The following is a 27,785-nucleotide window of genomic DNA, read 5'->3' on the forward strand; positions in this document are numbered from 1 at the left end:
TGCTCTTATTAACCTTTTTCTATATGTGTGTGTGTGTATCTATAATCCTAAACATGCAGGCATTAGGGCGTTAAAATAGGATCTCCTCAAAATAGGTGTACATTTATGTTGTGGCAGGCTTATGGAAAAATGGGTAATCAGTTGCAGTATATGATCAGACTTTGCACAAGTCAGTTTTTTTAATTTCTTCCTTTTTTTTTCACTCAGACAGCTACCACTGTCCTCTGGATCCAGTTACTACATGGGGATTATATTCCTTTATGTATTCCCTGCAAGTATTTTTTCTACCTTTTTGGTTCTCTAGATCATTTTGAAGACTGGTATTTACCTGAATCTCGTTTTGCAGTAGTACCTGGTAACTCAAAGAACATCATAAGAACATTTATGCCCCCAGTGTAGTGTCTTATTTACATTTTGTAGCAAGTATCATAGTATGGGGTATTTCGGAACTGGGCTTTTTACTATCAATTTTTAGAGTAGGTAATAAGCAAAAGTTGCATTTCGTTTACAGAAAAAAGTATGCGTCCACTAAGACTACCAAAATTATAGTAGACTCAATCTAGCTGTGCCTCCAGCTTTGAATGTAATATGCAGTAGAATTTAGTTTGCCTGCCTAAGTATAGGCATGGACAACTTCTCTAACATTTTTGCTCCTCTAGTTTCAACAACAATCAATACTCCTCTAGATCCAATGCTAGTTCTGAACTTGCTTTGGAATATACCTTTAACTCTCTTCCTACTATTCATTCATTTTACATCTTCATCATTATTGCAGTCTCAAATTAATGCCCTGTGAGTACAAAACTCCCATTTTATATTGTGCACAACCTGTATTATCTTTTAATTCAATACCTTTCTGTATAACTTACAAAATTGAATATAAATCTGGATAAAGTTGCAAAAGGGGGGCTATTCACTGAATCCTGGCATTATAAATAAGACCAATATATGTTTGCAGGTCATTTAACACTTGGATTTGTATTGAAGGCGGTAGATCATATCCATGATGCATATACTTTGTCATTATATACTGTAGATCATTTGGGGTTTAAAATAGATGCATCTTGAAAAGTGTGAGGATAATTCTCAGAGCACATTTCTATTGTTTCTCGGCAGATAATGTCTTATGTTTCTATCTCTCTCTCTTTTTCTCTCCTTTTTCTCTCTCTTTTTCTCTCTCTCTTTTTCTCTTTCTTTCTCTCTCTCTCTCTCTTTCTCTCTCTCTCTCTCTTTCTCTCTCTCTCTTTCTCTCTCTCTCTCTCTCTCTCTTTCTCCCTCTCTCTCTCTCTCTCTCTCTCTCTCTCTCTCTCTCTCTTTCTCCCTCTTTCTCTTTCTCCCTCTCTCTTTTTCTCTCTCTCTCTCTTTTTCTCTCTTTTTTTCTCCTTTTTTTTTCAGCCAAAATGACAAATTGCAATTATACAGAACATTGTTAATGTGCTGCCATCTCTCAAGTATGAAGTCTTCTTATGCTGCTATTGCTCTAACATTGATGCATTTATTTGTTTTCCTGTCCTCAGAAAAGGGGGCCATCTCAAAAAAGACAGTACCACCAGCCCTTACGAGTACTGCCTCTCGTGGAAGGATACTACCCAAAAGCACATCAACAGGAATTTCAAATACACATAGGAGTAGTACGGACACGCCATCTTCTGCCAGATTAGCAGGAACTCGTACATCTCCTAACAGGGTATGGAAGAGGTGATTTTTTTTTATTCCTGAAACCTCCGTATTAAAGGGACACTATAGTCACCTGAACAACTTTAGCTTAATGAAGCAGTTTTGGTGTATAGAACATGCCCCTGCAGCCTCACTGCTCAATCCTCTGCCATTTAGGAGTTAAATCCCTTTGTTTATGAACCATTTGTTTAAGTTAGATTTTCTTATCCCCTGCTATGTTAATAGCGTGCTAGACCCTGCAAGAGCCCCCTGTGTGTGATTAAAGTTCAATTTAGAGATCGAGATACAATTATTTAAGGTAAATTACATCTGTTTGAAAGTGAAACCAGTTTAATCATAGCCAGAGGAGAGGTGTGGCTAGGGCTGCATAAACAGAAACAAAGTGATTTAACTCCTAAATGACAGTGAATTGAGCTGTGACATTGCAGGGGAATGATCTATACACTAAAACTGCTTTATCTAGCTAAAGTAATTTAGGTGACTATAGTGTTCCTTTAAGTTTGATAGTTGGCAACCGTTGAGATTGCTCGAAAACACACCTGCATCTCAGAGAGGTTTTGTTTTCTTTTTCTTAAAGGTTTCACAACGAAAGTGCTCAGGAACAGAGACTGATATATTATAATTGCCTACTACAGATATTCTAGTCCGTTAATATTACCTTGAAAAATTATGATGTCCGGTTGTTTTTTTTTATCTAAAATGGCATTCCAAGTAGGAATTCTGAAAATGGGTGATAAAACAACCCAAGACAACTGACTGCATCCTGAGAATATGCAAAACAATATATAATTAAGGGGAACCACTCAGGAGGCTTGTGTATTTGCATACTACTAGATCTCATATTTTACATGAAATGTGTTAATGTAAGTAATACCAACCAGTTTCTCATTTTTCTTCTTTAAAGGGGACAGGAGGAAAACCAAGCACAAGACCACATGGCAGAGCAACAACACCAACTACAGCAGTTAAGAAAAAGGACATTAAGAATTTAAGAAACGTAGATAGCAGCCTTGCAAATATGATTCTCAATGAAATTGTTGACGGGTATGATTTTAATCACTCAACTCTTTGTGCATGTTGCATGCCTTAATGTGATCAGTCCATGAGATCCCGTTACCTATGGGATATTGTATCTCCTAACTGGAGAGGTAGGGCCAAATAAAGGAAGTCTCATAGAAACCAACTTCTTGCACCTTCCCCTGGAATTTGCTTAGTTATGGCTTTGTTGAGCTTTAAAGCTAGATTTTTTATTTTTTTTACTTTGATCCAGGTCTTCACTCAAGGGATTTTTTCCCTTAGGTGTAGGTAGCATCTGGCATTTCAGATGTGTGCTCCATCTCCCCTAATGCGGTCACTACAGCATTACAGATGCAGTTTACATCTGGAATTGCAAATGCTGCCTATCCCTGTTCTACTCTGAGTACTTTGTCGAAGTAAGAGCAGGAACGATAGACCTGGATTAGCACTAGAGAACCTTTAGAGCCCTTTGTGGGCTACTATATCGTGGTACTTCTTCCTTTCACTTCTTCCTTTCACTTCTTCCTTTCACTTCTTCCTTTCACTTCTTCCTTTCACTTCTTCCTTTCACTTCTTCCTTTCACTTCTTCCTTTCACTTCTTCCTTTCACTTCTTCCTTTCACTTCTTCCTTTCACTTCTTCCTTTCACTTCTTCCTTTCACTTCTTCCTTTCACTTCTTCCTTTCACTTCTTCCTTTCACTTCTTCCTTTCACTTCTTCCTTTCACTTCTCCTCCAGAGGAATGTTGAGCCCAAACCGTAATTGCACAGTTATTCCTTTAAGAAACCTATAGTGAGAAACTCTGTATGCATGCCACACCTATATCCTTCAAGCTGTGTCCGACCTTTTTTCTTCCCAAAATTGACTTTCTGATATGCCTGTTGTTTGCTCGCTGTGGTGTGATTAGCTGTATGAAGCAGTCTCCTCTGATGAACTCAATTTTCCCATGTGCTAGGTGTTTCCATGGATCTATTTTGACTTTCCAACTTGAAAGCTCTGTAACCGAAGAGCTTGACTGTTGGCCAGGGTTCCAAGTCGAAGCTTCTGATCGCTTTTTCACACACTACTTTGGCTTGGATTTAGAAGTAATAATTTATAAAGTGTCTTGACGTTTTTTTGCTCAAGACAAATCTGGCTGCTGGCCAGCTATGTTTTTAACCTGTGAGCACTCAGGATTGTCCTCTAGTGCACACATGTAATTGCTTGATCTTCATATGACTTGAATGCTCACATGCTCAGCACTTCCATAAGTTTGCATGTGAAATTACTGACTGGCAAAAAATGTTTTCAGTGATATTATCTTCCATTTATTTATTTGTGTGCTTTGATGGATGTATTTTACTTTACCTTTATACATTTTACCCCTGCATTGTTGCCAAGTGTAAAGGTTTCTGTTCTGCAAATGCTGTCTAATTTAAACAGTTGTGTGTTTAACCATGCAGTGGTAAAAACTATTTTTGTGCAGATGGAATTTCTTTCACATGCATGGCTAGCTCTGTTATTGTTGGTTCTAAACCATTTAAATATTTTCTTTATTATACTCCAAGGATTTAAACCATTTTTGCATCTACATTTTTTTTTCCAGTGGTCCAGCTGTTAAATTTGCTGACATTGCAGGACAAGAGCTAGCTAAGCAGGCCCTGCAGGAGATTGTTATTCTCCCTTCTTTAAGGCCAGAGGTAAACCGTTTTTATCTTATGTTTCTTTAAGAGCTGTATATAGCATTGCTTACCTGCTGCCCTCGCTGTGGTGGGGGTGTTGGATGTTTTTACACCGATGTTCTGTTGCCACCCCTTTTCTGTAACAATTGGCCCTCTTTGAATATTCGTACTACACTGCTTTTCCCTGTCACTTAAATAAAAAAAGATCTAGATATATATTATTTAATATTCTTAAGGATGGAATATTAAGCAGCCAAAAATGTTACAATATTACAGGGAGTGCAGAATTATTAGGCAAATGAGTATTTTGACCACATCATCCTCTTTATGCATGTTGTCTTACTCCAAGCTGTATAGGCTCGAAAGCCTACTACCAATTAAGCATATTAGGTGATGTGCATCTCTGTAATGAGAAGGGGTGTGGTCTAATGACATCAACACCCTATATCAGGTGTGCATAATTATTAGGCAACTTCCTTTCCTTTGGCAAAATGGGTCAAAAGAAGGACTTGACCGGCTCAGAAAAGTAAAAAATAGTGAGATATCTTGCAGAGGGATGCAGCACTCTTAAAATTGCAAAGCTTCTGAAGCGTGATCATCGAACAATCAAGCGTTTCATTCAAAATAGTCAACAGGGTCGCAAGAAGCGTGTGGAGAAACCAAGGCGCAAAATAACTGCCCATGAACTGAGAAAAGTCAAGCGTGCAGCTGCCAAGATGCCACTTGCTACCAGTTTGGCCATATTTCAGAGCTGCAACATCACTGGAGTGCCCAAAAGCACAAGGTGTGCAATACTCAGAGACATGGCCAAGGTAAGAAAGGCTGAAAGACGACCACCACTGAACAAGACACACAAGCTGAAACGTCAAGACTGGGCCAAGAAATCTCAAGACTGATTTTTCTAAGGTTTTATGGACTGATGAAATGAGAGTGAGTCTTGATGGGCCAGATGGATGGATTGGTAAACGGCAGAGAGCTCCAGTCCGACTCAGACGCCAGCAAGGTGGAGGTTGAGTACTGGTTTGGGCTGGTATCATCAAAGATGAGCTTGTGGGGCCTTTTCGGGTTGAGGATGGAGTCAAGCTCAACTCCCAGTCCTACTGCCAGTTTCTGGAAGACACCTTCTTCAAGCAGTGGTACAGGAAGAAGTCTGCATCCTTCAAGAAAAACATGATTTTCATGCAGGACAATGCTCCATCACACGCGTCCAAGTACTCCACAGCGTGGCTGGCAAGAAAGGGTATAAAAGAAGAAAATCTAATGACATGGCCTCCTTGTTCACCTGATCTGAACCCCATTGAGAACCTGTGGTCCATCATCAAATGTGAGATTTACAAGGAGGGAAAACAGTACACCTCTCTGAACAGTGTCTGGGAGGCTGTGGTTGCTTCTGCACGCAATGTTGATGGTGAACAGATCAAAACACTGACAGAATCCATGGATGGCAGGCTTTTGAGTGTCCTTGCAAAGAAAGGTGGCTATATTGGTCACTGATTTGTTTTTGTTATGTTTTTGAATGTCAGAAATTTATATTTGTGAATGTTGAGATGTTATATTGGTTTCACTGGTAAAAATAAATAATTGAAATGGGTATATATTTGTTTTTTGTTAAGTTGCCTAATTATGCACAGTAATATTCACCTGCACACACAGATATCCTCCTAAAATAGCTATAACTAAAAACAAACTAAAAACTACTTCCAAAAATATTCAGCTTTGATATTAATGAGTTTTTTGGGTTCATTGAGAACATGGTTGTTGTTCAATAATAAAATTAATCCTCAAAAATACAACTTGCCTAATAATTCTGCACTCCCTGTATGAAGTTATAAAGTCCTCTATAAACACATAACCGGTCATAAAAAGACAAACTGATCGTGGTGTTCCAGGACGCTATATTAACGTGCACATATGTCACAGCTAGTGGAGTTCACCTGTATCCCAAGTCCCATGTTAGTACAAAATATCCTTGATTTGCACAAACATTCTCACTACCCCATGGGTCATTAGTATGAGTGTAGTGAGCCAATGAAGAGAGAAAAACAATAAAGAAAAGAGAGGAGATTAAGAGAAGGGGTCTTTGAGGTAGTGTGACAAGATAGCATTCAAGTGTTGGTTTAGCAACCAAGGGTCCCATATTTAATTTTTACATTTTGGAGTTGGGCCCATCTCAACTCAACTGTGGCCGTTTTTTTTTTTTTTTTTAAATTCTTTATTTTTGTTGTGCATGGTAAAACAGTCGGCTCACTCAGCCACAATAGCATAGTCGTAAGCTCAGAACAGACATCGTAAACATAACATGGTATACAATATTCAGCACAAATTTTACATTTTGTTGTAGGGAACAGGCTGCACATTTTTAGATGACATGCATAACATCAAGTCTAATACAGTTTAGGCAGTGGCAGTAAAAAAGTACATGGTGGTATAATGACATTCGGCAAGGTGCACGCTAATAGTTTAGGTACAGGCAAGGTTGGGAGGTACTGCACTGAAGTGCTTTTACGATAGCATCATGCTTATTAGCCAAAAAATAGTATATGAGGTACAAATAGCAAAGGTCATTTCGTTTATAATAAATTTTTAGTTCGTTAGTGCATGAAGAATGTAACAATCTGGGGTGCCTCGCCAGAACGGTGGCAGGTAACTATAAGGCCTCGATACGCAACTTAGCATTGGGAGTAGCGTGCACATTTTTAGGAAGTACCATGACAATAAACAGGATATTTAAACAGTTTAAAAATTGAAAAAAGAAAATTAAGTGTTGTCAAAACTTGTAGTAACATGCGGGCTTTAAGTGGTGAGGGTTTTCTCTTAGGGTGCGTGTTAGTCAAAGTGTGAAGGTAGTATGCAAGAAAACTCGCTAGTCAGTCAGTGTACCTACTGTGTGTCTTCGTAAACTAGAGTGGTAAACAGGCTTAGGGTAGTGTACGTGGTTGTTCTTGGTTAGGGTGCGTGTTTGGCATGATTAACTTTTACATATCAATCGTGTTTGTTGCGCCGCACTAGCGGTGGACAGTCTGTGTGTTGTCTCAACCTAGATTAAAATGCATGCTTTGCGTGGTCTTCGTAGTAGGGAGTATATGTATCTCTGTGGACTCGCCAGACATGTGAAAGCTTGCTAAAACATCTATGAAAGCATGCATGTACAAGCTGTGTGGTGTGAGTTAAGTTCCATGGTGAAATATAGCATGTGTTGCATGTTAGTGTTGTAGTTTGTTTCAGGTTAACAATCCGATATGAGTGAGTAGCGTGATGAGAGGCGCTATATCTCTGTGTGAGGTCTGTAGTTGCATGAAGGTATGTTTGCTGGGAAAGCACTATTGTGGGGCTAATGATGACTCATTGCTGCTCTGGGGTTAAGTGGGAAAACATATCTCAAGTCCACAGTGAAAAAGGGCAGTGACACTGCTCGGTGGGTACAGTTCTGTATGGTCTCAGTCTTCCCCGGCAATCATCACCTGCCAGTCTGCGGGTCCTCGTTCCACTCAGCCGATTCCTTGGGATGGCAGGTTCTCTAAGCAAGCTTGGGAGATGCTGGGGTTGTTGGTGGGGAATGCCACAGGGAGGCAGGTTTTGCGCTGTGGAGGTGAGGTGGGGTGCAGGTAATCCATACTGCCTGGCAGACTCAGGTGGGTGGTAGTGTGTTGGAGCTCCCGTGTGGTGCTGTGGGCTAACGCGTATTGTTGGGGTCGGGTGATTTTACCTTGCATCCCCATGTGGGGTCCTGCCGCTTTCCGTCTCCAGTGTGATGCCCTTGATATCGAGGGCGGTGATGCGTGGCCTGGGTAAGGTCCCCAGTTAAGTCCATGAATCGGGACAAGTCCCTTAGAGCCTGTGAATGGTGCTGTAGTTTGTGACTCCTCGGCCCAGGTGAGTTGTGAACCTGGAGTCGGTCTTTGCCCGATCGTCGTGCCGTGCAGCAGCGGCGTCTGGGGTAGGCATTTCTGTGGTGATGCCCCACTCGTGTGGTCTTGGATTCTGTATGGCGGTGCAATCGCCGAGTCGCTTGGTGGGGATCGATGGGTGATGGTCGCTGTAAGGGAGCAGGGGGCCCGGGAGGGGCAGGTAGACGTAGCCTGCCCTCCAGCTTCCTCCAGAATACCTCAAAGTGGTGGTTCAGTCTTGTGAGATCTGCGCCTGTCTCCCTTCCAAAGGGTATATATACAAAAAGGCGTCTCCTTCAGGATGGGTATGCAATGTGGTATAGCAGCATATATAAAGACATCCAATCCTCAAAGGAAAAGATATATATATATATATATATAGCAGTATTGTAGTAAAAAGAGAATTTATTAGTACAAAATGCACTTACATCAATAAAAGGTAAAAGCAGCTTGTCTCCACTAAACAAGTGGTACCCAGGAGAAACGAAATCCCTCTGTGGTAAAATGAACAATAAAAAGAAAAGCCAAAAACATACAAAGTCTCTAGCTGGTATCCAACGCGTTTCGTCTTCTAGACTTCTTCAGGGATATGTTGTAACGTTCACATAGTCCTTTCTTTATATAGGGCTCCAAGATCTTTAATTTTGCCGCGAATACTTCCGGGTTTCGTTTTTGCCGGTTGTTGATTGGCCGGACGTGATGACATGTTCCGGCCGTCTGTGTAAGGGAGGGCTATTTCCGCGTTCCACTGTGGAACGCTTGCCGTCCTATCACTTGAGACTAAAAACGCTTCCGCGTTCCACCGTGGAACGCACGGCAATTCCGGCAACCAGAAGGCAATGCCGTACATGGTTCCATCTGGCTCCGATCAAGTAGCAGGACGTCCCGCTGTGTGCCCCTTGGTGTGGATGGCCAGTGGGCATCCAAATTTGCTGGTTGTGTCGCTTGTGTGAGCCCTTTGTTGCTCATTTCGCCAAGATTGTGCAGGAGCTTGTGTAAAACATGTCTCTCCGCCATGATGGTCAGGCCCCGCCCCCGTGGCCGTATTTTTAAGGTTTATTTAATCAAACTGTACCCGTCTTTAATTTTAGACTAGCTTTGCTGTGCATGACAAGAACATATTAAAGGGACCCAGACCACTTAAGATCATTGAAGTGGTATGGGTGCAGTGTCCCTGTCCCACTTAGTGTGTGTGTGTGTATATGTATATGTATATATATATATATATATATATATATATATATATATATATATATATATATATATATATATATATATATATATATATATATATATATATATATAACCAATTATACCAGATCAAAGAATAAATCACATCAGACCTAAGATTGTACAGTTGTTTACAGATTTACAATATTTGACCATATGCAATGTATAAAGTTTATAACAAAAAACACATTATTTAGTAATATATTTTTCTTTAGCCATCTTCTCCCAAGAGTCTCATAGCTGTCCTAGTTCTGCATATATTGCAGACGAATGTCTCCTAACTAATTCATAACACTTATTAATAATCGGTTGTTTTTATTTTTATTTTATTTTTTTAGGCGAATATTGGGAATTTCTAGTAATTTGAGATACAATTAGTGGAGAAATGTACAATATACACAGACAAATACAAGAGGTAGAGAGAGCCCTGCCTGTAAGCTGATCTCTGGCCGTTGACGCTTCTTTATACAAAGTGCTTAGCTAGATAGCCTGTGCGTGTACAATCTAAAGGATACAATGGGGATTTGAGACAAGAGGCAGCAGGGGAAATTTGGAGGAGGGGGGGGGAGAGGCAGGTCCACTTACAAAAAACTTTATAATGAGGCTTGGGAGCGCAGGGCCTGACTATCGAGTTGAGCAGACGCTGGTTGCTTCGGCTCCTGCTCTTAACTCACATAATCGCTATAAAACTACTGCTTTTAGCCTGTTAAAGGCTCCTGATCTACACCGTTAGACTCCTGGAATTCCCTCTATATGAGAGGCAATTCTTGACATGATGACTTCGGCGGAGGAGGTGGCCAATCCTTCGGCCCTGACCTAGTCTGGCCACATCAATGTGAAACAAGGGCCCTGTGTGCCCCACCCTGTGTTATCCCGGACCTCCCCAATGGGCACTGACCTCTGTACCGCTCTCGGGCAAACGTTGTACAGGCAACTCCTGTTCGGCCTACTCAAAACAGCCGACCGCAATGCCCGATTTGCAGGCCTCAGTCAGGAGATGGGAAGTTGGCTTTCAGAGTCTGGATCTGGAGGGCAGCCATGCATGTGACAAAATGGGGGACACCAGCTATTATCTCTAGCTCCCTAGACTCTGCCTGAACACAACGGGCATCAGTTAAACAGGCTGCTAACCTGGGGCTCCTTGACCTGACTGTCTGTCTGTCTGGGGTGTAGCCCCTGAGTTGTTGCTTTTGTCACAGTGACTGTTCTGCCGCAGTTAGATCTGCTTAAGTGTCTCTCCTCTTGAGCACCTCTACTTGTTCCATCTGATGGATACCTAGTGCCCAACTACTACACTTCATAGTGGTCTAACACTAGTATGTTACTCTATTGGTTTGCTTTATATTTTCTTTTGATTTTTTTTGTTTATTCACATGTCTAGTATCTCTTTTATGCCTGACTGCAATATTGTGTTTGATGCTTAGATGTGTTCGCTTAGCATATTTTAATTTACAAAAAAAAGACTTTTCAATCCGGATTATATATGATTGAATCTTATTTGACATGTTACTCTGATACAGCTTGTTTCTTCTGTATCGTATCCTGCAGTTTCTCAATGAAGAAAACAGACTGGCAAAACTTTGAAATGCTTTGCACATTGATCATCACTTGAAGGGCATTTGTAATCTTCTACCATTCCAATATAGAAAATGAAAATGTCAATTCTTTCTCATTTGATGTAATTCAAGGTATTCACTTCTTTTAACAGTTGTTCACTGGTCTAAGAACGCCTGCACGTGGGCTGCTGCTATTTGGTCCTCCTGGAAATGGAAAGACTATGCTGGTGAGTGAAACCTTTCTATTTAGGTATACAGTGCCATTGTCAGAGAATGCTGTGTATTAAATGTTATTTCCTATGTTTAGGCAAAGGCAGTGGCAGCAGAGTCAAATGCGACATTTATTAACATAAGTGCAGCAAGCCTTACTTCTAAATATGTAAGTAACCCTAATATTATTATTTTATTTATTTCATAACGCCTAGCAAAAAAAATAGCATTCTGTAATTTTTGTCCCACTATTGTTCTTCGGTACCATGCCAGAGGCTTGTTTCTCTCCTTTTTAAAAAGCATTTGTGCTAAGCTTTTTATATAAATATCCGTATTCTCCCAGTATATTTTATTTATGATGTTGGACTAATGAAAGTGTCACTGTCACTGATATTTTCAGTATTGTTTTCAGAAGGTTTATGAAATACTTATGTTGAATGCATTGTAATTTCACTGAAATTCCAACATAGTCAAGATGTCCTAAAATACACACTACTATGTCTTAAGTCCTAAGTGGACAAAACTTGATTAAAATAATAAATAAAAACAAGTTTTGTCAGTTCCTGCTAGTGGTAGCTGTGTTAAAATGTAATCTTTTTGTTGCTCTCTAAAGTTTGTCTATAGAAGATATTGTAGTTTTGCAGAATTCTCTGTTCCTCAGTTTTGTACTCTTGTAGCTCCTGGCAGATGAAATGCCAGGAGCTGAAAAAAGATAGCGGTGCCCATGGGGACAGCTCTAGGTAAGTATATCTGTTTATTTCCTTGTTCTTAAAACTTTCGCCTCCTCTCGCTATGCTGATTTATTTTCCTGCCAAAGTACTCCTTTTAAGGAGTGGACTGATTTAAATTGCATTAAAAACAGAGTAAATTTCAGTAACTGTGTTGAAAACGATAATCTTGACAATGGCCACTTAATATTCTACATGTATGCATTTTTACAACAAAGAATCAACACAAAGAGAAACCGATTGTTTATCTCATTTACATTGTAATGCTCCTCAATGTGAAATCTTCCTCAGATGCTGCCATCACAAAAAACTTACTTCCTTGAATTTCTGCCCTAGACAACTATAAGCAAGGTCATGTGAAGTGAAAAACAGTGAGGGCACGAGTGAATTTGACCTATTTTCAGCCCTCGCTGCTCTGGTCTTTTTTGGGGAAGCTCTGCCTCCTTGGCTGAGATAATAAAGATCAATTATTTCTGCCAATTCAATGCTTTTCCATAGGGAAGCACCAGAAGGTTAGTGCACATGGATGGCAAAATGTTGCGCTGCACCAATTAACGAACATCTGGTAGAACATAATATTTACTCTTTCATCAGAAGTGTGTCTAGTGGCTGTCACTGGCATTTAACCCCTTAACACCGCAGCCAAATGTACAAGTTGTGAACGAAACAAAATGTAAACAAAACCTGGCATTTGCGCTATATGTCTGTCCATCCGTAATTCACCTCTTTCATATTAAATGCACCCCCCCTTATTATATATCATTTTATTCAGGGGAAACAGGGCTTTCATTTAATATCAAATATTGAGAAAATTTGATTTTTTTTTTGATTTTTTTAGTTCTACATGACATTTTACTGTCAATGTCATAATACTGTTTGCTTTTACTGCAATAAAATACACATATTTGTATTCAGCAAAGTCTCACGTGTAAAACAGTACCCCCTATGTACAGGTTTTATGGTGTTTTGGGAAGTTACAGGGTCAAATATAGCGTGTAACCAATCTGGCAAATTTCAATTTCAAATGTAACATTGCCTTTGAGACTGTATAGTAGCCCAGGAAATAAATTTACATCCATAATGGCATACCATTTGCAATAGTAGACGACCCAAGGTATTGCAAATGGGGTATGTCCAGTCTTTTTTAGTAGCCATTTGGTCACAAACACTGGCCAAAATTAGCGTTAGTATTTGTTTGTGTGTGAAAAATGCAAAAAACACAAGTTTTGGCCAGTGTTTGTGACTAAGTGGCTACTAAAAAAGACTGGACATACACCGTTTGCAATAACTTGGGTTGTCTACTATTGCAAATGGTATGCCATCATAGGGGTAATTTTCATTCTTGGGCTACCATAGGGTCTCAAAGGCAACGTAACCAATCTGGCGAATTTTAATGTGAAAAAAATGAAACACAAGCCTTATATTTGACGCTGTAACTTTTAAAAAACACCATGAAACCTGTACATGAGGGGTACTGTTGTACTCGGGAGACTTCGCTGAACACAAATATTTGTGTTTCAAAACAGTAAAAAGTATTGCAGCAATAATATCGTCCGTGTAAGTGCTATTTGTGCGTGAAAAATGCAAAAAACGTCACTTTTACTGGCGATATCATCGTTGTAATACAATTTACTGTTTTGAAACACTAATATTTGTGTTCAGCGAAGTCTCCCGAGTAAAACAGTACCCCCCATGTACAGGTTTTATGGTGTATTGGAAAGTTATAGGGTTAAATATAGTGCTAGCAAATTAAATTCCCTATACTTTTGGCATGGGTTGTCGGGCAGGTCCCGCTAATTGTAATTAATTAGGATACCTAATGTATGTAAAATTATTACATAAATATATGTGTAGAATTAATATATATGTATGTGTGTGTGTGTGTGTGTGTGTATATATATATATATATATATATATATATATATATATATATACACGTGTGTGTGTGTGTGTGTGTGTGTGTGTATATATATATATATATATATACACATGTGTGTGTGTGTATATATATATATATATATATATATATATATATATATATATATATAATTTTTTTTATATTTTTATTTATATATAGGTATATATATATAGTGATATACGTATATAGATATATATTATTTCGTTCTATGTGTATTTTGATATAAATATATATATCACAATACAGTTAGAACGAAATAAAACACATCTATATATTTTTTAATATTTTATTTTTAATTTTTTTTACGTATTTACATATTATTTTTTATTATATATAACTATATATATATATATATATATATTTAATCAGTATCAGTCTACGTGTAATTTGATATTAATATATATATAATTATATATGTGTGTGTGTATATATATATATATATATATATATATATATACTTAGATCGTGTGTGTATATATATATATATATATATATATATATATATACACACAATATATATATGATCTAAGTATATATATATATATATATATATATATATATATATATTTTTTTTACACTTATTTTAATTAATTTGAATTTGATTTCCAGCCAGCAGGGGGACTAATTGTCATTACAGTTAGTCCCCCTGCTGGCAATGCAGCAGGCAGCTATCCCGGCCATGTGATTGTGACTTGTGACGTCCTCGCAAGGACCTCACTCTCACATGGCCCGGGGGGGGGGGGGGGGGGGGGCTGAAGAGAGCAGACGTGCCGTGGGGGGCTCCCTGGGAGTCCCCCCAACCGCGATCGCCGGCGTGGGATTGCCGGCGACCGGGTAAGTTACAAAAAAACGGAGGGCGTACTATTACGTCCTGCGGCATTTAGAGACGCTTTTAAAAGGACGTAATAGTACGCCCTCCGGTCTTAAGGGGTTAAACCCTGCAATGTAAACTTTGTTGTGCCTGCAGTGCAGCATTGTTTTTAGTTGCAAGGTTAAAACTAGAGGGACATGGCACCCGGGCCACTTGATTGAGATTAAGTTGCCTGGATGCCTGTAGTGTCACTTAAAAGAGGAACTGTGTTTTAGTGCCACTGAATAGTTAACTAAAAGGCAGCTATTGATTGTGCTAAATGTTTTGGGGTGTTTTTTTTTGGGGGGGGGGTGGTTTGAAGGGGGGGGGGGGTAATTCTCCATTGTATACTCAAGGCTTCATGGGACATTTAAAACCACTACACCGGAAAATGGACTTCACTTACATCCAATATGTGCGTGAATGTTGTACAACTACTATTCCACTATTACGTTTGTTTGTGTACTGCTTTTAGGTTGGTGAAGGTGAGAAAACCGTTCGTGCTCTATTTTCTGTGGCTAGAGAACTGCAACCATCTATTATTTTCCTAGGTGAGTACTTGTTTACATTTTCAGTGTATTTCTTTTTTACTATACGATTATAGTTTATTCATTTTGTTTTAGTGACTCCATTAGAGTACTGTTAAGATGTAGTCAGATTTGTCAACCCCACACCATCAAGAAATTACAGATGAGCTGAAAAAAAGACGACCGCTCAGTATTGGGAACGTTTTGGAAATTATCCATAAATTGGGTTGTTAGAGCACAATCATTTTTATTGACTTATTTCTGCATTTTCTTGGGTATGGCTTAGAAGTAAATCCTACTAGTATGTGAAGTCTGTTTAATATAAATCATGGCTAACTGATTTTATTTTTTTTATTTCATATTGCGGGGCTTAGGTTTTTAACATAAAGCTGGGTAATTCTTTTCAAATGAAAGGTGTTCCACAAAAATGACTCTATTGCTACTGTAAAGAGTCATTGTTGGGGGGGAAAAGACCTTAGAGGAGCATAAGAAATAAATGGAATATTCCAAATGATTATTTAAAATCTTTCTCACTTCGAGAAATGTTAAGCAGACCTAATCTAGCTGGTACCTCACATAGACGGAATAGATACCTAGAGGCAATATGACGGACGGCCAGCACCATGACACCAACCCCCCCCTCCCCCCCTCCCTGCACTGGGGATAAAGGGCAAGATACACAAAGGAGCATCACGCCTAACACAGGGGCAAACCAACAACATCAAACAGTCAATCCTGACTAAACCCTGGCAAGACACAGACAACCACGCTCCACACAACCCACCACTCTCAAGCAGACGAATGTAAGCACACACTACACCATCTACAGAGATGGGTGGCTTATCAGCGCACACCCTGTACCAGAGAACCACCACCACTCAGGCGCCAAACCAAGGCGCGACCCGCCATAGACTAAAAACGACCACTGGTAGAGACGGTTAACTCGATATAACCAGACAGCCGAGTATTTCTGAAAAAGGTGCATAAGATGACTCCACCCCAATAGTAGAACGTATTGAAAAATGTCAAGTTACATGTATATGCTGTTGTGGCACACTATACTATGTTTGTACCTCTGACATTGCATCGAAAAATAAAGAATTAAAAAAAAAAAAAAAAAATAATCTTTCTCACTGATTTTTAATTAGGTTTATAGTTTTAAAGCGCTGTTGCCCAAAACCCCCGATATAATCACTTTCATGTTAATGTTTTCTAAATACATATGCATATTTGTTATGCAACAATGATCTCCAGCAGTTAGCCTAAACTTAATATTACTATATTCCAGAAATATATGCTACAGACAACTCTAGTGGTTATGATGTTTGGAGTACACTAGTACTGTTCTGTGTTTTAACCTCTAAGTTGACCTTCCACATCCGCTTTCTCTAATTCAGATCCAGAAAGCAAAGCCTCCGGGGAAGCTCACACTCTAAGCCAGTCAGTAGCTCCCCATTCATACAAAGGGATGCATATCTTCCTTATGAAAGCAAATCAGCGATGCTGATGCCCAGTGGCAGGCCTTGCTTCCTGGATCAGACCTGGAGAAAGCAGATGTGATGGTTACATAGGGTAAGGGTGCTGGAGAGGCAACCAAATGGTTTTATCATTTGTGGACAGTTTAAACCATGAAGGTAAGGGTAGCACCAAGGGGGCTCCTGGTACCATATCAACTTAATTTTGATTTGTTATTATGGTGTTCAGCAGTAAACCTGCTTTAAGCTTTAGTTGCACTAGTTGTGTAGAAATTACTATAAACACTTTTTTTTTTTTTTATTCTTAAACTTTATATTTTATTCTCGTATAAGATATGCTTGTAGAAATAAAAAGCCCTGTCTGTCCTTGTAACATGATTTATAACACATGGGTGCTCTTAAACAGCTTGAAATTACTGTGGAATGAACAACAAGTGCCAACAAGGCCTCAGTCACAAATACATAAAATCTCAAAACATCCTTGGTCACAAACTGGTTAATTTCAATAACTGCTAGCGCTGTACTATACATAGCTTACTCTTATTGTGTGTGGGTGTATCTATCTGTTTAACTGTGTATTTATTTTTGCAGATGAGATTGATAGCCTGTTATGTGAGAGAAAGGAAGGAGAGCATGATTCCACAAGGAGGTTAAAAACAGAGTTTTTAGTTCAGTTCGATGGTGTAAGTATTTCCCTTTCTATTTTCCAGCACTCTGATAACCCCTACCTCCATTTATGCTAGTTTGTAAAGTACTAAAAGTGAGGCAGTTACCATGGAGTCCAGGCACCTGTCAGTCATGACTTCCCAGCAGTGTACAGTACACCACTGTTTGCAGCCACAAAATGTCAATGCAAAGCTTCTAGTTTCAAGTATTATGGGTATATTTTAGACTTGGCAGTTTTTACAAGTTTGACAAATCTTGTCAAATGTTTTTTATTGAAAAGTTTTGCAATTTTAACAAACGAAGCAATATTAATTATAACTAACATTTATCAATCTAACAAATGAATGAACACCCCTTTAAGAAAAAAATTAAATAACATTTTTTTTTAAATAATATTGGGGGTGGGGGCAGGGCATCCATCCATTATGGGATTGGCAATAACATTGTTATAATGAGCAATATTAATATTTTTATTTTTAGAAAGTAAACAAATTCGGCAGCACTGTACAATGGGTGGACTAACAAACATGTAATTGTAACCAGATAAGTTGGACGCACAGGGCAACAGAGGCGTTGAGGGCCCTGCTCAATGAGTTTATATGCTAGTGGGATCTAGGTAAACTTTCCACTGGGAGAACCAATATCTTTAAATACAGTATGTACATTCTTTCATATGTGATGGCAATGTCCGTGTATTCAGATATTTTGAGTGTGTGCCTGGGTTCGTAAACCACACCAATAGAGATCCAACAAAGCTGAGTACATGTTCTGGAGATGGTCAAGTTTGCTATTGTCATTGGTAATAAGAGACTGATACTAGAAATATGCTCTTCACTTGTTTTTATAGTAGTCCCTGGATTAGGACGTTGCTAATCTTCACCATCCTTGTTCTTTTTAAATGTCTGGATTATGCACAGAAATGTATGCAAATTGTGTAGATTATGCATAGATTCCAGTCACTGCTAAATGGGTCTTTCTGGCACCTACATAGTGCTTCTCTGTAACAAATTTTGATGATGCAGAGGTATTAGAAAGAAAAATCAGCTCAAACCTTACATGGCCCTTTAAAATTATATATCTGTATATACATTTTAAATGTCTAGTCTACCTAGCCAATTAATCTATACATAGTTTTTCATGACTGGGACAGGGAAACTGTAGGTGGCTTTTTTTGCCTAGGTGATTTACCAGTTGGCTGACTGAACATTTTGATAACCTAGTCCACACAGCAGGTGGCAAGTTTAATGTAAAAAACTTTTTTTTAGTCTTTAGTTGTGAAAACCGAGCAGAAAGTGTGTATCATTTTGTTGTTCTAGCATCATATGATTTTAATTTTTGTTGGTAATTTACTGCTTTGCATTATAGGTACAGTCTTCTGGAGATGACAGAGTCCTTGTCATGGGGGCAACAAACAGACCTCAAGAGCTTGATGATGCTGCTCTCAGGTGCCAGTTTTTTTGTGTTCAAACTGCTCTATTTAACTGCATCTTGTATATTGTAGTTTTCAGGTTGTGAATAAAGAAATGTTTTTTTTTGTTTTGTTTTTTTCTCCTCGCCAATACATTTTATCCCAGAATAGAAATGGTGTGTGGCTTAATTTTTAATTGCTTTTTGAGTTAGAGATTTTTTACAAGCAAATTTAGCTCACTCTGATCACCTCTATTTGGATACAGATTAGGGTGTTATACTTACTGACCAGTTTTAAATATCGGCAAAACACACATTGATAACTCTTGGATCAGCTTGCGATATTTTATTATAAACCATAGTTTAACAAAATATTCTGTAAACCCCATTTTATAGCTTTAGTCGGTACCATTAGTGTCTTTTCAGGGCTGACCAATGTTCAGATGTACAATGTATGAAAAACTATTTGCAGTAAGCCCTTTTGCTGTTTCACTCTGGTTGTTGAATCATATACTTTAAAAATTACGTTTGACAGATGATTTATAGACTGTTTTGTTTGGTACTTGTCTCAGTTACTGATTTAATTAATTTACGGTCTTTTCATGATCCATCTATTTTCACATCTTTGTTGCAGCATGAATGGTTATTGTGGGAAGATGATGTGAAAGATAAATTCAGACTTTAACCATGTTCCCACCTGACTGAATGCCTATTCTGTTTTCTGATTTATTTATTTTTTACTGCCGTGTTATTAATTACTTGACACTTTATTTTATTTCTGTACATAGTTTACTTATTTCATATACAAATATTTATAATATGTATGTGTATTTTATTCTATATATAAATGCCAATGATACATTATTTTAAAACATTAATAAAAAATACTTGACGGAATTAATTTCCTGTCTGCCTAAACGTTTAGGTGTTTGCAGCTTAGAAAAGCTGACCAGTTGTTGCTAACCACTCTGTTTAGTTCTGCAAAACCATTACCATTTTTGTAAAATACTCCTCAATTAAGTTTTATGTAATTGATTTTACTTTTTGTTGTAGGCGATTCGCAAAGAGAATTTATGTCTCATTACCAAATGAAGAGGTAAGAACTGTTTACTTTTTTTGTACATATACCTAGGCTAGAGAAGACAAAATTACATATGTTCATCCTTATAGACCTATCTTGAGGCTATATTTCTCAAATGAATAAAACACATCATCTGGTACACCCCTCTTCTCCCCCCCCCCCCCCCCCCAAATGTATATGACTTTTGGTACAGGGCACATAGCTATCTAAATGCACCTGGCCTCAACTTCTGCAGTGTGAGACATGTGGTTTTAGTGAAATATACATTTATTTTTATTTTTTAATGTCTGTTTCCAGCTGAACTAATAATCTATCATCATGGGGCAGGACGGATCGGCCTAAGCACCATAAATACTTTGTGTTGCTGCCAAGTGCATGGTACTTAGTGTTTTCTGATCCTACATTCATGTTCGAGAATTGCTTACATCAACAGATTTGTAAACATCAATGCCAAGAAAAAACAGCCCACAAGTGCTGTAAATCAGGCAACCCGAAACTCTTACTTCATATAATTTTTTTTTTTTGTCCCAGTTGTATGTGTGCAGCATGTGCTTGCTGAATGCACAGAAGAGAAAACTCTTCCCCCAAAATTAAACCAACGTGCAAACTGCACATGCATAGTCCACGACTGTCATGATGGCAAAACATAGCCTGGTTCACTGAACAATGATCAGGAGTGTGTGTAAGGTCATAGCAGCCACCCTATAAGTGGTTTACACATAGGGTGATTGAAACTCTGGATAGGTCATTATCTACGTATCCAAACCCCTGCTCGGCAGTAGATTATGAAATAAGCTAATTTTCCATAGACCAGAATGAGGCACTGCACCTGCTGACAGACCCACTAAGCAGTGGACAGAGGGACATATTGAAGGTAACTTAAAAAAAATAATTTAAAAAAATCAAATTTTTAATTCCAACTTGCAACCCTTGCAAAGTTAATGTATGGTGCACTTTGAGGTTGCTTGATGCACACTATCGTGTCACGGCACACTGAAAACCACTGATCTACATCAGTGGTTTTCAACCATTGTGCCTGTAGCACAACTCAGTGTGTGCCAAAAAGACACACTTTTGTGCGGACCTTAAAATAAGTAAAATGTTAAATGTCCTTATAAAGATGGGATTCCCATCTGAAAATTACAATTCGTTACTGTGACGGACCGCCTGCCAGCCCGACTGGGTGCCTCTGCCAATCGATGCTTCAGAGTACTTCCAAGCACTCCTCCAGACACCATAGCCGCCGCAACTTGGCTGGGGTCTCGTCGTCCTCCACCCACCCTTGACCCAAGTCAGGGATCCAGCTTGCAGTGGGTAGACCTCTCCTCCTCCAGAGAGTATAGCAGGATAGCTCTTACAAGAGCTAGTGATATAACTGGTATAGCTGTTCCCTACAATCACGAGACGAGGTTCTGTGTTGAACTGTTTAATGGCAGCCATAACTTGCTTTATATGCAAGTCCCCATGCAAGGGGTTTCCATAACACATTGCAGGAGCATTCCCCATTGGACCTGAGAGGGGACTGTGACAAAGTACACACTGTAATTACTCTCAGGTCTAGGACACACCCACACAAAACAGGAAGATCCCTCCCCTGTGCCTGAGAGATAATGGAGTCAGGAACTGTATTAACCCCTTAACCCCTTAAGGACACATGACGTGTGTGACATGTCATGATTCCCTTTTATTCCAGAAGTTTGGTCCTTAAGGGGTTAAGGACCAAACTTCTGGAATAAAAGGGAATCATGACATGTCACACATGTCATGTGTCCTTAAGGGGCTAAACTCCATTATCTCCAGGCACAGAAAACCTATATTTTACAATAATCCAAAAGTCATATCCCCCTGATAGCCGTGATCTGGGAGACCAACATATCCAAAAATCACTCCTATCGGTTCAGGGGTTCGGGATTTCCATGAAAGTTATAATGACCGACCGCACACATGGCTCCTGCCCAAAACAGTTCCAGAGAATCAGGGTTTGCGGTCGGTCTAGTTCGGTAGTTTAAAAACTGAACAAATTGCCGAACATAGTCAATAGTCTTACCCTGGAGCTTGTTCACCTCATCCAGAAGAACGATTTCACCGAACAGTGCCCTTCTAAGTTGTGTAAAACCGAACGCAGGTGATGATGGAAGCCCAGCGGTGTTCGGTTTGTTTACGATTTTAGTTCCAGGAACTCAACGACCAAACACCACTACCTGCGTTCATGTGAACAAGATGACCGCCAACTTCATGCGAACAGCGGCCACCCAGACAACAATTGGAACACTGCTGTTAGAATCGTTAATAAGTGTTAATAGGATTTATCAAGCTTCCGGATGGTCTTTGGTTTGTGCGGCTGGTCGGTTCCCGAACCACATAGTCCCAATTGCAAAGTCGTTTTTAAAGTCGTTTAACCAGGGTCTATTGCAGGGGCCATAGTCCTGAGGCAGGAGGCTGGCAAGCAGGCCCCTCAAAAAACATGTGGCAGAGGCATTTCTGCCACAGTTAGCAAAAGTTAATTTTGGTAGATGTATATGTATGTATATCTCTAATAAGGCATCACATAAACAATATTTATAAGCTGTCTGTTGATAAAAAGAAAGTGTTCTGGAAATGTCTCTTATTAAAGTGTACCTTGCTTCATATTAGGTCGGGAACAAATTATCTATATAATGCAGTAAACCATGTTGAGTCAATTTTTATATACCGTATATACTCGAGTACAAGCCGACCCGAGGCCCCTAATTTTACCCCAAAAAACTGGGAAAACGTATTGACTCGAGTATAAGACTAGGGTGGGAAATGCAGCAGCTACTGGTAAATTTCTAAATAAAATTAGATCCTAAAAAAAATATATTAATTGAATATTTATTTGCAGTGTGTGTGTGTGTATGAGTGCAGTGTGTGTGTGTGTGTGTGTGTGTGTGTGTGTTGCAGTGGTGGGGGGGTGGGCAATTTTATTATTTTATTTATTATTTTGTATTATTTTAATATATTTTTTTCCTTATTATTTTTTATTTAATTATTATTTTTATTTTCGTCCCCCCTCCCTGCTTGATACATGGCAGGGAGGGGGGCTCCTTCCCTAGTGGTCCAGCATTGGCAGTTCAGTGGGGGGGGAGAGGGAGCTGGCAGAGATCTTACTTACCCGTCCTGCAGCTCCTGTCAGCTCTCTCCTCCTCCGCGCCGACCGCGCAGCTCCCTCTGTCAGCTCACACTGTAAGTCTCGTGAGAGCCGCGGCTCTCGCGAGATTTACACTGGGAGCTGACCGAGGTGCTGAACGGATGGCGCGGAGGAGGAGAGAGCTGACAGGAGCTGCAGGACGGGTAAGTAAGATCTCTGCCAGCCCTCTCTCCCTCAGTCTGTATTATGGCAATGCAAATTGCCATAATACAGACTATGACTCGAGTATAAGCCGAGTTCCGTTTTTTCAGCACAAAAAATGTGCTGAAAAACTCGGCTTATACTCGAGTATATACGGTAGACTAACCATCAAACTTCTGTAATTCTTGAAATCTGCAGTGTGTTTTTTATATGCAAACTAAAATGAGGGGATTGTTGTACATGAGCAACAGACATTTGTACTCCTTTTATGTATGGATCTATATTGGGGATCGGCCGATATTAATTTTTTTTTTTTAGAGCCAATTTACATTTACCATTTTAAAAAAATAACCTATTTCTACACTAATCAACTGTTAACTGAACATGTTAATTATTTATATTTTTGCAAATCTTTTTTTATTAAGGTAAATGCACAAAATATACATGCCAGTCAGAATTGTTTGTTTTCAAGAATGTGTGGGTGCAGTGCGACTATTTGATTAGTGAATGGAGTGTTTGTGTAGTGTGTATACAATGGATGCAGAATGTGTTTGTGTAGTGTGTGTGAATGCAGTGTGCGTAGTGAATAGTGTTTGTGTAGTGTGTGTATATAATGAATGCAGATTGTGTTTGTGTAGTGTGTGTATAGTTAATGTAGAGTGTGTGTATGTGGGTATAGTGTATGCAGTGTTTGTGTAGAGTTTATATGACACCCCCCGCTTCTTACTTGGCCAGGGAAGGGGATTTGGCATTCCCTGGTGGTCCGGTGGCATGGACTGTGCAGTGGGGGGGCCACAGCCAGCTCTTTATTACCTTCCCTTCAGCTCCCCTATTTAAAACTTGCTGCCAGCGTGCCGCGCGGAACATTCCAATGGTAACCCGTGGCAACGCTCTGACAGCCGCAGGACTAGCGAGATTTAGACAGGGGAGCTGAATGAAGCTGCTGGGAAGGTAAGTAAGAGTTTGCTGCAGTCCTGATCTGTATTCTCTCTATAGGCCGATACCGATATTGCCGAAAATACCGAATATCGGCCAGACTGATAATCGGTCGATCCTTAATCTATATAGACATGCTTTTGAGTGTTTTATGCATGCATACAATTATATATATATGTGTGTGTGTGTGTAAGCATAGCAAAGAGAATTCCTGTTTTTGGGTGATAAGTAAATACAGCACTTTCTTTATTCATTTTTTTTTTTTTTTTATGTCTTTGGTTTGTTTTTAATCACGCTGTATATATGTGTTAACAGATATTTCTTTATCACTTTTCAAACTTGTATGTGCTCTTCCGTATAGACAAGGCTACTGCTTCTCACAAATCTCCTAGTCAAGCAGGGCAACCCACTGTCTGAAAAAGAATTGAGGCGGTTGGCAAGGTAAGCTATTTGGGAGTTATTGGAAATATCATATGTATATTTGTAATAAAATTTTAAAACCTTGCGCGCCTTTTCTTACTTATTTATTTGTTTCCCACATCCACTGGTGTAATATTGGCATGTGTTTATCTTCTAAAGTAATTATTGTTTTTAAAGCTAAAGTTGTAAACATAATGCATTTTTATTTTGTGACACTAGGCTGACAGAAGGATATTCAGGAAGTGATATCACTGCCCTGGCAAAAGATGCAGCTCTTGGACCAATTAGAGGTATAAATGTACAATAGGATTGGGTTGCTTCACGGACCCCTAGGTTTTGATCCAAACCACCTAAAACTGACCAAGAATGGGACTCTGCATACTTGTACTACAACCAATACAACAAGCTTTATCATTTAATCTACACCCCACCCCCTGGAATTTTCTGCATATTGACTGAGGAAGATAGAAAACACATGTATATGGATATGTCATTTGTACAAGATCCGACACAATTTTTTTTTATATATTATATGTATAGAACTCAAAATGAAGTATTAATACATTTCAATGATTATAAGGATGAAACAGAATTCAGTTTTTCTTATATTTTATATACAACTAGGATAGTTAAAGGAAAAAAAAAACAATTTATTAGTGACGATTGTGGAATTGTCTAATACAGTTGTGCTCAAAAGTTTGATACACTGGCAGAAATTGTGAAATTTTGGCATTAATTTTGAAAATATGATCATGCAAAAAAAAAAAAATTATTGAAGAATAGTAATCATATGAAGCCATTTATTATCGCATAGTTGTTTGACTCCTTTTTATATCACGATAACCGAAATCACCCAAATGGCCCTGATCAAAAGTTTACATACCTTCGAAAGTTTGGCCCTTTTTACAGACACACAAGGTGACACACACACACAGGTAAAAATGGCAATTGAGAGTTAATTTCCCACACCTGTGGCTTTCTAAACTGCAATTAGTGACAGTGTATAAATAGTCAGTGAGTTTGTTGGTTCTCACGTGGATGCACTGAGCAGACTAGATACTGAGCCATGGAGAGCAGAAAAGAACTGTCAAAAATCCTGCGTAACAAGGTAATGGAACTTTATAAAGATGGAAAAGGATACAAAAATATATTAAAAGCCTTGAAAATGCCATTCAGTACTGTTCAGTCACTTATTAAGAAGTTTAGAATTCTGGGATCTTTCGATACCAAGCCAAGGTCAGGTAGACCAAGAAAGATTTCAGCCACAACTGCTGGAAGAATTGTTTGTGATACAAAGAAAAACCAACAGGTAACCTCAGGAGAAATACAGGCTGCTCTGAAAGGTGTGGTTGTTTCAAGGAGCACAATATGACGATACTTGAACAAAAATGAGCTGCATGGTCGAGTTGCCAATAAGAAGTCTTTACTGCGCCAATGCCACAAAAAAGCCCGGTTACAATATGCCCGACAACACCTTCACACACCTCACAGCTTCTGGCACACTGTCAACAAGGCCTGTAGTGAAAAGAATACCATCCCCACTGTGAAGCATGGTGGTGGGTCACTGATGTTTGGGGGGTGAGTTCTAAAGCCATGGGGAATGCAGCATGTTATCAGAAAATACTGGCAGGCAATTCACATTCTTCTGCATGAAGGGTGCTGCGCATGGGACGCTCTTGGACTTGCCAACATGACAATGACCATAAGCAAAAGGCCAAGTTGACCCTTCAGTGGATACAGCAGAAAAGGGTGAAGGTTTTGGAGTGGCCATTACAGTCTCCTGACCTTAATGTCATCGAGCCACCCGGGGGAGATCTCAAACGTGCAGTTCATGCAAGACGACAAAAGACTTGAGATATTTTGCGAAGACGAATGGGCAGCTATACCAGCTGCAAGAATTAGGGGCCTCCTAAACTATTACAAATGACTACATGCTGTCATCGATGCTAATGGGGATTATACACTGTATTAAGAATGAAGGGTGCAGGCTTTTGAACAAGGGTTATTTCATTTTTTTTTTCTTTGTTGGGATGCTTTATTTTAGGATTGTGCCATTCTGTTATAACCTACAGTTGAATTTGAATTCGATAAAAATAAAAAATGTTTTTTGCTTGCTCACTTATGTTTTCTTTAAAAATAATACATATATTACCAATTCTTCAAGAGTATGCAAACTTTTGAGCACAACTGTACATCTAGCATTTCAGTAAATTTTCAACCTATTACCATATAAAAATGGTATATTAAAATTAAGTACAATTTGATATTTTAGGATGATATGTTTAATAGCGCTTAGCATTTAGACTTGCTGTCTTTGGGGCAAAATGACAGCACCTACCTGCAAGTTACCCCAGCAATATAAAATGTCATTTGCAAATGTGAAACTGGCTATGTATTATGTATCTTTTATTTTTATTTTTTTTAATTGCAGAACTACAACCTGAACAAGTGAAAAATATGTCTGCTAGTGATGTAAGTAGGCATATATCGTCTTATATCAATTATATTGTAGAGAACACATTTATTTCTATAGATGGGTAAGTGAATTTTAGGCAGCCTTCGAGATTGTGAAAATTTGTACTTTCTAAGGATTTGCTGCCATATTACTGGCAAATCCTATGCACAGTTCCATAAACTTTATTACACAAGCAGCATATGCATGTGATTCTTTCTGAGGTTCATTTGGGAATTGTCATATTATTTTAATTCCACACTGATTATCTTGAATTCATTGCTGTCCCATCTATATAAATCCTTGCTCACTGTTCTGATCTGCCATGCATACAGGTGGTCCTCGTTTTGCGACCTACCTGTTTTACAACAGCTCGTGCTTACGTCCAGCTCTCTTCTGGGGTGGTAATTGTGAGCTGTTGTGGGGATTAGAGGGATTCCCTGCTCTGCTGCGTCGTTCTATTTTCGGTGAAATGTCCCTGAATACAGACATGCGCACCAGAGCAGGGAATCCCATAAATCTATATTCAGAAAAATGTGCCCGAACACAGAAGAACGTAGCAGAGCAGGGAATCCCTTAACTCCTCACCTACCGACCAATTGGTTATACGACCGGGTCGTTGAAACGGAACCGGGTCTGTAAGTGAGGAGTGTCTGTACTTACAAATTAAAGGGACACTATAGTCACCTGAACAACTTTAGCTTAATGAAGCAGTTTTGGTGTATAGAACATGCCCCTGCAGCCTCACTGCTCAATCCTCTGCCATTTAGGCGTTAA

The 27,785-nt window shown here is 39.1% G+C and overlaps 1 protein-coding gene across 2 annotated transcripts in view; it reads left to right on the forward strand.

Moving 5' to 3' along the window:
* The window catches only part of SPAST (spastin), a 68,955-nt gene that overhangs the window by 39,344 nt on the left and 1,826 nt on the right, over nt 1–27,785 (forward strand). For both annotated transcript variants that reach the window (XM_063443212.1, XM_063443211.1), the window contains 12 exons: nt 1,518–1,687; nt 2,582–2,721; nt 4,280–4,373; nt 11,181–11,255; nt 11,336–11,407; nt 15,210–15,285; nt 17,328–17,419; nt 18,768–18,847; nt 19,863–19,905; nt 24,498–24,577; nt 24,776–24,846; nt 26,988–27,028. In XM_063443212.1, coding sequence (XP_063299282.1) covers nt 1,518–1,687; nt 2,582–2,721; nt 4,280–4,373; nt 11,181–11,255; nt 11,336–11,407; nt 15,210–15,285; nt 17,328–17,419; nt 18,768–18,847; nt 19,863–19,905; nt 24,498–24,577; nt 24,776–24,846; nt 26,988–27,028 — 1,034 coding nt within the window. The remainder of the gene's footprint in view (nt 1–1,517; nt 1,688–2,581; nt 2,722–4,279; nt 4,374–11,180; nt 11,256–11,335; nt 11,408–15,209; nt 15,286–17,327; nt 17,420–18,767; nt 18,848–19,862; nt 19,906–24,497; nt 24,578–24,775; nt 24,847–26,987; nt 27,029–27,785) is intronic.

The sequence above is a fragment of the Pelobates fuscus genome, chromosome 2 (genome assembly GCF_036172605.1).
Source record: "Pelobates fuscus isolate aPelFus1 chromosome 2, aPelFus1.pri, whole genome shotgun sequence".
Lineage (NCBI taxonomy): Eukaryota > Metazoa > Chordata > Amphibia > Anura > Pelobatidae > Pelobates > Pelobates fuscus.